At 41.0% G+C, this 16,135-nt stretch overlaps 1 protein-coding gene across 1 annotated transcript in view; it reads left to right on the top strand.

Annotated features, from left to right (window-relative positions):
• The first annotated feature begins 782 nt into the window (after nt 1–782).
• ldlrad3 (low density lipoprotein receptor class A domain containing 3) overlaps nt 783–16,135 on the top strand; it is a 76,523-nt gene continuing 61,170 nt past the window's right edge. Inside the window, exon 1 of the mRNA XM_032523717.1 lies at nt 783–1,307. Coding sequence (XP_032379608.1) covers nt 1,253–1,307 — 55 coding nt within the window. The 5' untranslated portion in view covers nt 783–1,252. The remainder of the gene's footprint in view (nt 1,308–16,135) is intronic.

The following is a 16,135-nucleotide window of genomic DNA, read 5'->3' as shown; positions in this document are numbered from 1 at the left end:
AGAGTCACGGAGAGGCTTATGACAACGACTGGGATGTATCTGGGACAGCAGAGCCGGCGGGGACACTGTCAGGGGGCAGAGGAAGAAGACCGGGGAGTTTGGGAGGGTTTGATGCGCTACTTGAAAAGCTAAATAAAATAATAATGGATAATCTGTCGGTGTCGGGCTAGATTTGTATTAAATGTCCCGTCTGTTCTGGAAACACACTCCGCACTCTTGTTTGCTAACAACGCAGTCATAAGTGACGATTCTCTCCGACCAACCAGCGGTCTGCAGGTTTTCACGTCACCTTTTGGTATCGCCTCGGCTCGCTTGGAACCTCGACTGAGGTAGTACTAAAAAAAGTACCTGGTAGCAGGTCCCAGGGACTTTTTTCGTAATGGAAAACCAAAAAAAGCGAGTAGAGCCGAGGCGAGTTGAGTAGATACCACGCAGTGGAAAACCGAAAAGACTAATGGGAGTATGGTTTTCAGACTACATTATATTAATGATTATATCTGCTGCCTCTTTGGTTAGCCTTTACTTTTTTTATTAGAGATTTTACCTTTTGAAACAATGATCCCATGCAAAGTTTTATCAGGTATCTGGGAAAATCCCCTTTAGGCCTAAGCTACATCTTTTTATATCAACCAAAGCCATATCAGTATTGACCCTCATTTTAGCTGGAGGATTTGTCCTCTAACAGTTCCCACTTTTATGTAGCCTATGTCTCGCCTGTGTGAGCTGTCTCTGCATTACTCTGTGGGTAAAATAACAGCACAGCTGCTAGCTAACGTTGCTGTGTCCGGAGTAACGGTTCAACTAAACAACTAGGTTACTGATTTTGCCAGTAGGGACCGTAAGCGGTCCCTAGCCCGCAGTTTGGAAACCGATGTCCCGGTCTGGCCGACCTCTGCTCTGCGTCTCTCTGCCTCCGACTCCGCCTCTCTCAGGACCAATACACGAGCGACCGAAACCCAGCCTGCCTGCCGCCACACCAAAGCCCCCCTCCAGCTCCTGCCTGTATGCTTACCCCAACCCACAAACTGGACTCCATACTTCTGTGCCACGCGAACCCACCACCCTCACGCCAAATGTACTCCTAGTTTTGCCGGAAGAAAAAGAAAAGAGACTTCAACTTGAAAAGTTCAATAGGCGGTACGTTGTAGCTGTGCTATCGGATAAGTTTGCCTTCTTTGCCCCCAGTTTTCGGCCCCGCGGCGGGGCAGGACAGCAAGGGCAGGTCGGGGGGTGAAAACGGAGACCGTAGCCTATGATGTGGATCTGGTACTTTCTGCTTGGTTCGGGGTCAGGCTCAAGAACTGTTGGTAAGTTTTTAAAAGGACACGGAAACTAACGTTGTTGTCACGGCGCCGACACGCTTCAGTATACTGGGGGGGGGAAGGGGGGCTATAACAACAGCTATAATGTTACTGTTCGGATGTTATTTACTTCGACCACTAGGAGCCTATGCAAAATGTTATTGGAACAACATCTAAGAAAAGAAGTTTTCCGACTTTTCATTTCCATCGAACGTTTTTGGTTTGTTTGGAAATTGGGAGTTGAAGCAGCCAGGGCAACAGTTTTCTGAGTTTTTCGTAGGTTACATGTCGAATGGGTGCATGCCCCCCCCCCCTGTTCTGAGCCCTCCATGCCATATCCATCCGACGTTGTATGTTTTACTGAGGTAGGTTTATCGTCTCCACCGGGTTAGGTTATGACCGCGAAGTTGTTGACAGGACTGTGTTGACGAGTCAATCTGTTCTCCAGACCCGCCATGGCAGCTGGGGCCCAGTAGAGGACACTTGTACAGGAGTTTATTCAAAGGACAACCGGTTTGCACTTTACTCCCTTCAACCATGCAGCTGTAGCTGGTATTCCAATCAGTGACATAGGCTATCCACTGGTTATTATAGAGTGCTGAAAACTGCCCCTTTCAGTGCTGGCCTGCAGTGAATAGTTAGTCTACAAATGTGAAACACGTATAAGTCAGTGATTCAGAGGTAAACAGCCTCAAAGTATGTGTGATTATGATAATAAGATAATAAACTAGTAGGCCTAGCCTATGGCGAAAATTAATTGTTAAAAGATCTGCACATGCATAAAAAAGCATAACATGTGGGAACTGTTCTGCAAGTGGTAATACAATGATACCAATTATTATATGCACACTGTACACATGCATGTACAGTAAACTTAATGTGTGTGATCCATCTACGTGGTAAGAGCTAATTCATCAATTAGATACCATCTAACCTGTTAGTGGTAGCCTGCTTTTATTGTCTCCTATGAGACCTTTAATTGGAGTGTAATAACAAAAAAATTGCCTTATCGTGATATCATCATTTCTGGAAGACTTTTTGACATGTCAAAGTAGGAAAGGCACAGGTGTACGCAATAAATTTGATTTTGCTGCCATGGTTACAGGGTCCTGATATTGTGCATTCTGGCTCACACTGTCACACTGTCATTGCTGGGACACTTCAATGAGAGAGACATTGAATGTTTCTAGTAACACATGTGCCTTTCCTGCTATGTCAAATATGTCATGCTAATCAAAAAAGGCCTATTGCTTTAAAAGGCACTCCATGTAAACAAACACTAAAATTCTTTTTTTATGCCAATTTTAGGCTAATTTGTTAGTTTAACACTTGCTATTGAACACAGTAAATACACACCTAGTTAGTGCGTATTTTCTTCCACATGGCAGGCATGTGCATATGAATATGTTTTTGTCACTGTGAGTGAAGTGTAAAAATCGTTATATTATGTGAAACAGAGATTTAGTGTTGGCTGTCAAACCCCACCCTAGCGCTAATGGAGCAAAGGAGCATGTACACATGATTGATGTCAGCCATTTTCTCCCAGAATATTACTGTAGTTTGTTTTCTACAGTATTGCTTATGTCTTGTCAGCACTGGATAAACAAATTGTGCTTCAGCCTTTTATTAGCTCATGGTCTGACCAGGGTAATAATAATATGAACTAGACTCTGCGTGTGTGTGTGTGTGTGTGTGTGTGTGTGTATGTGCGTGCCCAGGCCATTGCTATTGGTTAATATTCTAGCGTACATAGAAACCAATAACATTAGACTTATATTTGGTCCACAATATTTTGCATTTGATTTGACTTGTTTTTTTTCTGTATTTATTGAGTTTTTGTACATTTGACAGACAAAAACAGTATAACAAGGCACTTATCATAAAACAGAAAAGAGACCAAGGATCAAATGTAGCAGCTGTAGTTCCCACAGTCATTAATCTGTACATCCATAAGTGTACGCTAACACGAAAAACAAACAGCAGTTGTTTATCTCCACACCGTATAGTACAGATGGAACACAATACAAAGATAAAATAAATAAATAAATAATGATAATAAAAAAGAAAGAAAACACAACTCTTAGTCAAGCTAGTTATCTTTAACTTTTTTTTAACATTTAGCCCAGACATAACGGTATAATACATTTATAAATCTATTTGCAATACTTAATAAATTAATAATCTCAATATTGACATTAGAAGATACGGCAATCGGAAATTATATTGGCAGATTTTCCCAACCCCACACAAAGTAGGCTTCAAATAATAATAGGAAATAAATAATGTATCACTGGAGTAGAATTTTTATGTTTGGTATTCTTTGTGCACAAGCATCAGAGCTTTTTCCAAGTGTGCACTGAAGAGTCTAAATATTTTACTACCTACACATAATTGCAGCTGTGAATGTTGCAGATGCAGTTCACATTTTGGATTATACAACCTTGTAGTGGAATATAAAGTCCAAATCAGCCTTGCAGATCAGACAAATTAAGTCTTTAGAGACTAAATGTGATACTCAACAAGATGTGGATATTTTGTAGCTCCTATTTTACATACACTAGCCGTACAGTATACAGGATCATGTATCAGCTGGCTCAACTCAATCTCAGTAAATCTATACTGAATGTGGGAAATTTTCCACAAGTATCTTTTGCACAGCCTCCGAAGGTTTGTCATCTCAGCGAGTGGCGCTCCTTGTTTCACTTCTTTCAGAACTTTTCATCTGTGTGCTTTAATGACAATATCAATTCTAATACAGACCACTAGGCTATTTGTACTCATGTTAAGAGAATGCTGACCGTAAGTTGTACTGCAGCCTTGTTGCTCTGCACTCACCCTCAAAGCTGCAAGAGATAGACCAGTGCTATTATGTAATGTGGGATTTAGCCACACAGCCCACTGACGATGGAATGTTGCAATGCATTTACAAACAAAGCAAGTTTATGGTATTGTGGTCTGCAGCCTGAAATTATATTTAAGCTGTACAGCTGGTCTGCTAAGCCATGCACCAGGAGGAATATTGAAATGAATTTAGGTACAACATCTGAAAGAAGAAGTAGCTTTGCTTCTGTAACTTCCCTCTACATCCAAGTATGATTATTGCTGTTAAGGATCATCAGTGTGATATATATATATATATATATATATATATATATATATATATATATATATATATATATATATATATACTACCGGTCAAAAGTTTGGGGTTACTTCGAAATTTCCATTGCACTCCATTATAGACAGAATACCAGCTGAGATCAGTTGCATTGTTTTTTTAACCAGCGCAGCAGTTTTCAAATTACATTATGTGCTGACATAATTGCAAAAGGGTTCTCAAATGTTTTCTCAGTTAGTTTTTTTAAAATGATGTCAGATTAGTGAACAGAATATGCCTTTGGAACATTGGATGAATGGTTGCTGATAATGGGTAATGTAGATATTGCATTAAAGATCAGCCCCCCACTCAGATCAGCTGGTATTCTGTCTAACATCGAGTGGACTTTATATATGTTTGATTGTTTGATTACATATCTCTAACACCCAGGGCTGCCTGTGCCTGTGAGGTATTTAACTCATATTTGTGTGATGTTCAAATACTATGTAGACAATTTTTTTTTCAACATTTAGGAGTAGTAGAAATATTTCAAATCCTTGCTCGCTGCAATCCCGCGGTTTATAAGCCTTGACATCAGACAGAAGTTTCAAGTGCATGCTCTTGTCTGCCATTTTGTGCTTGTATTTGTGTGTATGAATTCATAAATGGTGTTAATGACTGTCAATGTGACCATTTCCCTTTGATTTAAACGCACCAATGAATCACCGGAATGCGTTTTAGCTTGTTTCCATAAAATTACTTCTGTGCCATTCGTTTTGAATAAGTAATCTCACAGAGCTCTTAAAGCCCATGTCTTGCTTTCATGAGGAATTTAAAGAGAAACCTTGATGCTTTACATGTTGCTGTTATGCTCACCAAGCGGAACAGTTCAGGGATTAATTCACCCACTCTCCCTCCACAACTATACAACACAATCTGCATAACACCTGTCAAAGCTAATATCTGAGTTGTCTTGTATGTAAAGAGACCATTCCGTGCACATTCTTGTCTCTTAAATGGCTCAGTTAGCCAACGGCCATAGCCACACTTAAGTATCTTCTCAATCAACATAAATGTGTGCTCCATTACCTGCTCCTTTACTAGGCCACACACACAAGCCAGGTGGTTGGATATTTTTATTCATAACTAAAGACAGACTGTGCGGGTCATTTCACCCACTGAACAGCGAGACAGAATTGCATTGTCTCATTGCCTATTATGCTTTGTATTTCTGCACTGTGATTTCCCAGAGACTGGCTAGTTGGCCTAATAAACCTCTGTGTCTGTGCTTATCTTTGCATGTTTTTTGTACAGGAAAGAGAGAGAGAGAAAGAGATATTTTGTTGTTTTTTGCACTGGCTGACATTGCTGATATGCTTCCAGCCATAGTCACACAGGGAAGGCGGGGGATTAAGGAGGGCCAGCGTGGCTTTTTTTTTTTTTTAAGTTGTGAAATAAAGCCACATGACGAGTCACGTTTCAGATTGTGATACCAGTGCAGCTTTAAGTACTGTAAGCCCTTTTGTGTAGATTCAGTTTCATTATTTATCAGTCTAATGTAACAGCATATGCATGTTTCATCCTATTGACCAGTAAAGCATATTTGGACATTGTTGGATCCTTCACCATTAGGTGTAAATCACATTGTATTTCTCTCTGCATGGGATGTAACCTTTGTTCGGTGTCCATTCTCTTTGAGCATGTCTGATCTATAAGTCATGAAGCTAAATGTTACATGAACCCTGGAATATTTAAATCGAAGGAGACAGAGAGACACAGAGACACACAGAGAGGAGCATTATGTAGTGTAAAAAGTTAGAAGACAGCTCATTGCATATTGATTATGGACTGATCCTAACTAATTTGCCATGCAGTGAAAAGCAAAAGCTTTGTTAATCCCTGATGGTTGCTTTATATTGATCCACCACGTCCTTGGATGCCAAGAACAAACGTCAGTCTTGGAAGAATATGCTTGATTACTGAAGAAAGTTGTATTGAAAAAGCCATTAGGGTTTTGCAGTTTGGACATTTAATGATATATGACACTCTTACTCTTTTGGATATTGATCTTAATGCCTTAATAAAAGAAATTAGGAAAAATCCAACCTTTATTGACATCAATTTTTTTTGTGATTGAATAATGTATTGTAAATGAATAAATGTTCCTTAAAATACAGGGGACATGAATATACACACCCCTTTGTCAAATTCCCATAGAGGCAGGCAGATATTTTTTATTAAAGGCCAGTTATTTCATGGATCCGGGATAATGTGCATCCTGATAAAGTTCCCTTGGCCTTTGGAATTAAAATAGCCCTCCATCATCACATACCCTTCACCATACCTAGAGACAGGTATGGGGTACTTTCCATTAAAAATGATCTCTTAATGCAAATCAAACCAGCTATTAGGCTAACTGAAATAACACCATGCCAAGCTCTAGGTATGGTGAAGGGTATGTGAGGATGTGGGGTTATTTTAATTGGAAAACCAAAAAAGGCAGGTAGAGTCAAGGCAAGTCCAGTAGGTACCATGCAGTGGAAAAATGCCATAAGAAGACAGTTTGTGCTAGACATTGATTCAAGCTGTCTACAGTGCCAGACCTGAAGATAACTTGAGATGTGCTAAAACGTTTGTTCTTAAAGTAAAGCCCAAGCAGAGAATGTTTTTTGGAGCATTTTTAAGATTGCTGCCGTCTCTCTTTTTGTATTCCTATGACACATGCAGATGTGCACATACACACACACTGCACACATAATGTACGATAAGCAGAATAATTACCTATCATTGTCAGGTTTTACAGTGGGCTGTAATATAAGGAAATTGTAAATTATTCAGTTTGACTGGAGAAGAGATGGAACTTAAAAACCCAATTCATCCCTCTGCCCCTCCTATCAATGCAAACAGCTTCTCTCTCCTTAACTGATATCCCATTGTTTTACAGTGTGGAATAATTGACTCCCTGTACATGCCAAGATAGTGGAGCTGCAGCATCCCATTCATTGTCTTTGTAAAGCAGCAAACCACTCTCTAGAAACAGCAAGGAATGATGAAGGAAAAGGTTCAGTTAAATGAACTGTGACTGAAAGAGATGAGAAATTGCAATGTGGTAACCAATCACATCTGAGATCTTTTGTGTGCGTTTTATGTAAATTGAGTAATTTTACTGATGAAATAAGATAGTTCCAAATACAGGTTCTGCACTGGTCTGTGTCATTTGTGAAAATTCAACAACCATGGAAGCACGCAGCAGGCCTAAACTGCACAATGTATCTGCCCACAAGTGAAGGTTTGTGGGATGTATCAGCAGCCTGACAGCATGTCCTCATTGTGTACTGTATGTCCTCATAATGTAATGTGCAACACCAGCATGTGGTTTTGATACCAGTTAAATAACAATAACACACTTGATGTGCTTTTAAAAACTTCAGATACTGAACAGACATATAAGATGTGTCCCAACTCAGGAGCTGTATCCACAGAAAGACAATCCAGGATAAACCGGATTGGTACTTGGCACTACCATTCTTCTTCTGTTTAGTTTAGAAGTTAAATTAGCAGGTCCTGACAAGTACAGAGGATGTTCTGCTACTAGCATGTTTATTTTATCACTATAATGGACTGAAGTTTGTATTTTATGCACCAGAAGAGCAGGATTCTGGCTATAAAATAACATGGCAATTGAACACTTAATTGTTTCTTATGTTGTTGCATTTTATAGCTGAGAGAACTTATCCAAGGTTGATTGATTTGCAGCTCTTAGCCCAAGTCTCTCACAGTGGACTGTAATTCCACATCGTCGTGCTAGCTGATGATGTTGGTTTGATGTCAAATACTTGAAACTAAAGCAGAGTCTAGAGCCTTATGATGCAACTTTAGAGAAACCGGAAGAATACGAACATTCAAGGGTAAAGAAAAGGCCATTTTTACGAAGACGCAAAAAAAATGTATTAACTTGAGAGGCGACGAGATTTGGGGACTTATGTTGGTTAGGGCCGACGTAGAAATTGTCAGATCCAAGGAACGGCAAGAGACTCAATTGTTTATGGCCAAATTACGAAACTGGCTATGTAGTAGCTCTGTAATCTGTGTCATGTCCGGCCTCCTGCACGCTCTCCCCAGGCGCCACTCCACGCCTAAACCAAAACGGAGTATTTCCAGTAAGTGGGAACACATCTAGCACGGACAATGTCCTGCTGTGTGCACATGTGTGAAAGGGAGACTCTGGACAACGTCCTGACCTGATTCTATTAACTTTTGTCTAAAATTGAAATGAGAAAACGGCTTGGCAGAGTCAGAGCTGTCAACAGTAGATTGAATTTCTATTTATGAGTTGAAGCATAGAGCCTTTATTAAAGTGCCCATATTATGCTCGTTTTCAGGTTCATAATTGTATTTTGAGGTTGTACTGGAATACGTTCACATGGTTTATTTTTCAAAAACACTATATTTTTGTTGTACTGCACATCGCTGCAGATCCTTTCACGCTGTGTGTTTAGGTCTCTGTTTTAGCCACATACTATCTTTGTTGAGAGTTGCACATAAGCAGTAGCTAGGTAAGACCACATCATCTAGATAACGCTTTCTCCCACTTTGGTCAGTACAAGGCAGGATTAGCTGGGAGACGTCTTCTAAGCAAGGGGCACTTGTGGAATACCTGCAGAACAGGGCTATGGAAGTAGTTCTTTTGTAGATTATGGTGAACTAGTGCGTGTTGTTGCAGTGTTTTGCCATTGCAAACGCGCTAGCATGCTAGCACTATCATAGTGCTACAGTTACCCACCGCGTCTCGGCTAGTGACGTAGAAAGCCGTGCAAATTTTGAACAGCTCAACTGGAGACTGAAGGCAGAGGCCTTTCATTCAGAGACCTGTATCACTCAAAACAGCTTGGGTAGTTTTTTTCCAAAGTTTGTATGCGTGTGGAAGCACCGGAGACATAAAAAAACACCCCAAATCCCAGAAAAAGGGATTTCTTTCGTAATATACAGTAGGCACTTTAATGTTTGACCTCAAAGTTGTTGATGTGGTAAGATGTATTCAGTCTAGAAATGCCGACGTGCATTGGGACACAGCTAGAGTTATGTTTTGTTTAGAGCTTACACAGCACATTTTCTCATTTTAGTCCTGGCCAGTCACCTTGGATTCCCCACTTTTATCTTCATCCACGGTGCCCCCTCTGAGAGGAGAATGACCTGCTGTACGTGTCCCCTGTGTTGCTTTGCCTGCTGTCACACAGGGAGATGGATCCTGGCAGGCTGACAGCTGGCTCTCCTGCTGTCCCCTGTGATCAGCAGTCATTTGCTGTACTGCGTCTAACAGCCACGGTGGCAGCCAGTGTGGACTCTGACAGGCTATTTTGGACTGAAATTCCAGCATCCTTCTGTCAAACCAAACAAACACTACCTCAAAGGTCAACAAAAACCCAGAGAGAAACGCTGATCCTCTGTCTGTGTGTTTGTCGACCTGTGTGGAAATATACAGTACGTGATTTGAGTGTGTTTTATATATATATATATATATATATATATATATATATATATATATATATATATATGACTTAATTTGAGATACCATGATGACTAATGTACTCAATCTTTTTATTCAACCCAAAGAATCACACACTTTCAATTTTAATTCTGGCAAAATAAAGGATCCCTCATTGATATATCAGACGCAAAGGATACAAGTCTCGATTATGGGAAAGGATTTTTGTTTGCTGATTAATGAAAATGAGATGCTGCTTAAAATGTGTCCCTAAAATGTTGTACATCTACAGAACATAATGTATGTGTACATTTCAGTTTATTTTCATTGCCGCCCAATGCTTTATCGTCTGTGTAAGGCGATTCTACATCTCAGCTGCCAAATGCCTGCGGTGAAGATAATGCGGCACTGCACTTTTGTGTGGATATACCTTTAGCCTCATGCATAATTGTTTTGTTATTGTGATACAGCTCTGGCAGTTTCATCATTCCAGTAAGCCCAACTCTATCCACTAGCTTTGAATGCTGTAATTAGTTGCAATTTTCCAAACATCTAATCATAAGTAAAATGGTTATTTGGACTAGACACAGATTTCTGATTGCAATCACACAGACATTTGTTTTTCCTGTTTCTGTCTTTTGCGTGCCCAGTGTAATTACGCAAGCATTCAATGTCCTGTGTGATAAATGTGCAAATTGTCTTAATAGCATTGCAGGTGAAACCTGTTTTAGAAGCACAAGGCTGCTGCTAATGCATTTATCTGCAGGATTAGATTAAACTTCAGGATTACAGACCTTTTGTGGAACTCTTTTTCGCCTTCCATTACACAACACAATGCTTTAGGATTGCTTAATAGGTCGGGGGTAAAACTCTAAGACCGAGACTCACACGCGAAAGATGCTGGCTCATGAAGCGGAAGTGAAAGTCACAATTATAATTGAGGTGCCATTGAGTGTGAAATTTCAGTGATAGGCAGATTGCACTGAATTTTTCTTTCCCCCTCCGCACGTAATATAACTGTATGTCTTTTTGATAGTTACCTGACAGACTTAAGTGTGAAGACTGCATGCTGTGGAGATTTCTGCATGCCACGATATGTCTTATTTCAGTAAGCAGAGGTATTTGGCCATGCCTGACGGAGCGATAGTAAAAGACAGCTAAACCCTCAGCTACTCTGAAATACAACCCCTATCCATGAGGAAAAGTACAAGGGATTGAAGAGAGCTGCCCTTCTCCTCGCACCAGATTGACATTTAGTTGACATTGCCTGTGGAATTCTCTTTTCCTATTAATGTGTCTCGCACACACATCTGATTTAGCAACCTCTCAGGTGAAATTCCAATCTCGAGACGTAAAAGCTATTTTGCACTTAGCCTACTCTTCCAGGCGAGGGGATAAATAAGATCAATCTCCATTTGGCTGACTTGAAATAATTGCCTATTTGTCACAATTAATTTCATAGCTTTGACTCAAGACCTCCTTGATATTGATATTGAACTTCCCATTATTACAAACCTTAAACCTGCTCATTAAATGGAGCTGCATTCAAAGAATTAGTCCCTGTGTTAAATGGATGATAAAAGGGTTAAGGCAGGCAGGGATAATTCCCCTGTCTGTTTGTAGGAGGAGAGGTGAAGTGATGCAGAAGCAGGAAGTTAATGTGTGGAGGACACATGACTCCACCTCTGTCAAGTCATAAACATGACTTAACCCCTTGAGCTGTCAGCCCCTTGCTTCAGGTGTGCACTCTCTTTGATTCCCCATGCGTGTTCTCTTTCTTCTCTTGCAGAGTCAGCGTGTAGCAGTGTTTGCTTGTGTATGTATAAGGTTCTGTGTGTATGCGCAGTATATACAAAGGGTAATCCTTTCTTGGACAGGGACCAGGGGAGGCGAGGCGCTCTTCTTCACAGGAACTAATCACCTGATCCCGCCTGCTGTTTACAGAGGCAGTCTCGCCAGCCAAAATCAAATGCAAAACCCATGTTAATTGCCTTAATGCTGCTTCCCTGTCAACCATGGCTTGGCAGAAGCCCTAGGCAACGAAATGAATTCTTTTCACTGGTTCAATGAACAACAAAGACGAAAGGGGGCCCCTACTCCTTAGGAAGGAAAAGCAGAAACCCATTTTTCACCCTCTGATATTTTGAACAGCGGAGAGCCGAGGAGAGGTATGGGAGGGCAAATGAAAGTGGAGGTGGGTTCGTTGTGTAGCGGGGGAGAGGGGCAGAAGGTTCAAGCCTGGCTTCCATCTTTATTGGGCCAGAGCCATTAGTCTTGCCAGGGTCTACTGTGTCAGAGATGGTAATTGAGTCCGTCTCTGTTCAGCCTTCTCTAACGAGAAGCTGCCGGCTTTAGATTTGACTAATTTCTTCTATGCCCAGGACGATGTGTCAGCCTGGCCGTCCTGTGCCTAATGACTCCAGATACTTAATGAAGGGTTGGTAGGATTTCCAAAGACTCTGATGGAGCATTGTATTATTGCACGTCAAGAGTTAGTGCACTCTGGAGACTTGTGTAATGATATTCCAAGGCTTTTGATGTGCCAAAGATCAAAAGTGGTGCTCCTTGTATATATTCGTAATACGCGTGTATTTTAAGTATATATTTTATAGATTCCTGACCTGTTCCTTGACAGACAATATCATTTACTATGTCATATATTTCTAAGGAAATGAAGACAAGATGCCAGAGCAACTAGTCTTGCACTTTTTAAAGATGTAGCAGACAGTCTCTTTGCATAACTTTGCAACCAGCAAAACAACATCATCTTTATCCAAATCAAAGACTTGTTTGTTTGAAGTAAATAAGAATAATATTGAGCAAAATGTTAATATCTTAATTCCTATGGGTGTTAATTGGCTATAAATTGGAATTAAACCAAAACGAAATTGCTAAATGCACATATTTTATGCCTCTTTACACAGACAATGGCTAAGTTTCCATCCACTTGTCAATCAAATTATCTGAGGTTTGGTAAAAAAAAACTAATGCAAATAAAGCTGGTGAAAGTGTGTTTCCATCCAATGGCTTTAAAGTGAATAAAACCTGTGCGTAATGATGTCACATGCTGTTTTGTGATCAAATTGGTATATTGAATTGATTGGAGACATTTTAAGATGTTTCCACTCATTTTCACACTATATCGCACAACATTCAAGCAAATCTTTGCGAACAAAATGTTTCTAGACAAAATGGATCGCACTGTCTACCAACACATGATCAATATTGTACAAGTTGTAGTGCTTATGTTCCCGCTGATAGCGACATATCAAGCTATAATAAGAAAACAACGTCACTATCAACACATTGCTTGATGATGCAGATGCAACTTGCCTTTTATTGTCCCTCCGGCACCGCTGCGAGACAACTCATTTTTGAGACATCTCGCTGTTTGAGCTCCTTCCATTTACCCCGGAGGACGTCCCACGGCTTGTCGTAACCTTTGTTGGCCATTTCCTTTGCGAGTTCCTGATAAATTAAATTCAAAAATTCTCTCGTCTCCTCGTTCGTCCACTTCCATATGTCTTTGTTGACACCCGCCATGTGTGCAAAAAGAGCGGAAATACTAGGCAAAATTAACTAAAACTTCTTATTAGTTTTGTGGCTGGTCGCAACGATAAAATGACCTAAAACTTAATCACAATTCATTATTTGTTCAGCAACGTTTCCATCAGCGTTTATCGCATAAGCCGTATATATCGATCAAGACAAAATCCGATGAGACCAAACGTATTTCCTTTGAGTCTACATTCATGAAATTCTATTTAATTTTACTGTTTCCATAAGATATTTTTCATTCGATATCACTTAATTCGGACAAAAACGTGTGGATGGAAACATAGCTACAGGGATGTCCGTCATTCCATCAGTACATCCATCCTAAACAGCTGATCTGATCTCTCTGATCTTTCTGAAGTAGCTACATTTCCCGAGTGACATTTAAAACATGATAAACGTGTGTCTAATGGAAAACATTATCGACGCAGCCCCCCGGTTCAGTTGTTGAAATGTCTTCTAAAGAAAGCAGTGAAGCTGGTAAACATCACATTTTACCCTCATGCGATTCTCATCTCCACTGTGTCCGCCATGGGTCAGGAGCTCATCTGTCGTGAAGGAACAGCACAGCAGCTGATTATGATGGATTATGATAGATTCCTCCTTGACTGACCTCTGCAGCCAGCCACACATTCTTCACTACAAACACACACACACACACACACACACACACACACATCTAGACACTGATAAATGTATGGACACAGAGAAGTGTAAACATACACATAACTATTGTGTGCACACTTACAAATACACTTGGGAGGGGAATGAAGGTGCATTTATCCAAGGACAGACATACAGGATGTACAGTCCCACATGGACACACACACACACACTGTAAGTTAAACATGCATAAAACAATGCATTGCCATGCAGCGTTTCATTTAAATGGACTGTATTTATACAGAGCTTTTCTAGTCTTAAGTCTTATTACAGGCACCATTCACACGCATTGGCCGAGGCTGCCATACAAGGTGCATCAGATACAGTACACACACATTCTCACACACAGGAATTCTGGGTTCAGATCAGTATCCTGCCCAAGGTCACTTCAAAGTGGTACTGCAGGGCCAAGGATCAAACCACCAACCTTCTGATTGACAGCTGAGTCACAGCCACCCCATCTTGGAACTGGCACTCTTGCAGGTTGGCTCAGATCAGCACCAGTGAGAATCTTGAACCAAACCCAATTAACTCACCACAAATTCACATAAAAGCAAATAAACTCAATGAAAGACAAAGAAAGAAAAAAAGCACTAAAACCAATCCCAAAGAATGGGAGCTGTTCAAAGGAAGGCTATTTATTTTCATTTGGTTTGGTGTCTTTACCGGTGCAGTGCAGAGCACTTTGAGCAGTGTGTCTCTGTCAGACCAGGTACCCCCCCCCCCCCCACACACACACACACACAGACACACACACACGAACGCCTCGTTCCATTACCACAGAGAGCACTGGTGTAAGTGCAGTGAAAAGAAATAGGGTGGATGGCCCTAATTGCTGGTGCAGACTGATGCACCTCGGTCAACAAGTGGCTGAAATTCCACCCTTTGCACTTTCTCTTGCTTTGAAAGGCATCAGAAATAATAACAAGTGGGCGAATGGTAGAGTGATGTTGGCCCAGCAGAAGCTCTAGATGTGTCAAGGCGCTGCAGCTCTAAGCGTGAGTCTGTATGTGATATTGAGCACTGATATGTTTTGCAGTGAGAAAGGTAATGGTTGGCCTTCATAAGCCCATGAGCGCATGAAGTTTTTTTCCTCAATGTGTGATAGTACTTTTTTGCCATTACCATGACAACATAGATGTCTAGGGCTCTGTGTGTGAGTGCTCAGAGTAATGCAGCTGATCTCTCAGAGGGGAACCGAAGCCAGATGAAGCAGGCTCACCAGCGAAGATGAATTAAGTGGCAACCAGGAGACACAACGGGGGGCCGTTGACGATTCAGACAAAGATCTCCCATGGCGCCTCCACTTTCTATCACACAGCGGATAGAGCTTTACAGAGAGTAAATAAGACATCCCTAGACTGTGAACTCATTGCCCCGTCTGTAATTACCAGTTGGAAAAAAATTGGTCACCTAGTACTCTCGTGACCTTTCTCATCACCATTCATGTCTTTTCCTGTCACGTTGCTTTGATGTCTAAGTTGGCCTTTTACTGATGCCACATAGACTGGAATCTTATTAGACTGACCTTTAGTTACAACATCAGCTGCCAAAGTGAGAACTATTCACACATCCTCTACCTTTTAAACTAAGGCCCTCCATTTTGCTCATTACCATTCCGTTGAGTAGATATTATATTAAATAGAGAACCAGAGAGAGGAGACAGATACTATATAGACAGAGAGCACAGGCAGCGGCCACTGGCCCTTCTTTCCCTCATCTGCATTCTGTTGAAATAGACTTTTCCATTCTAATGCCCCATTCAATCTATTCCCCCCCCCCCCCCCCCCCCCCCACCTTTACCCCTTCTCCTTCATGTAGTGTCTCTATCTCACGTCCCTTTATTTCTTCTCCCACTCACCTTGTGCTTTCTTTTTCTGTTCCTCCAACAGCCCTACTGTTTTGACAGATATAGTTCACACTGCTTTTTAACCTCTGCAGTGACTCCATGGTCAGGCTACACAATTAGAACCTCATTACTTGCTAATACACAGACTAGTAGACAGACAAAGGCAGCCCATTCCATTATTCTCA

The sequence above is a fragment of the Etheostoma spectabile genome, chromosome 8, assembly GCF_008692095.1.
Source record: "Etheostoma spectabile isolate EspeVRDwgs_2016 chromosome 8, UIUC_Espe_1.0, whole genome shotgun sequence".
Taxonomy (NCBI): Eukaryota; Metazoa; Chordata; class Actinopteri; order Perciformes; family Percidae; genus Etheostoma; species Etheostoma spectabile.
The sequence above is the reverse complement of the archived record's forward strand: the minus strand, read 5'-3'. Positions and strand labels throughout refer to the sequence as shown.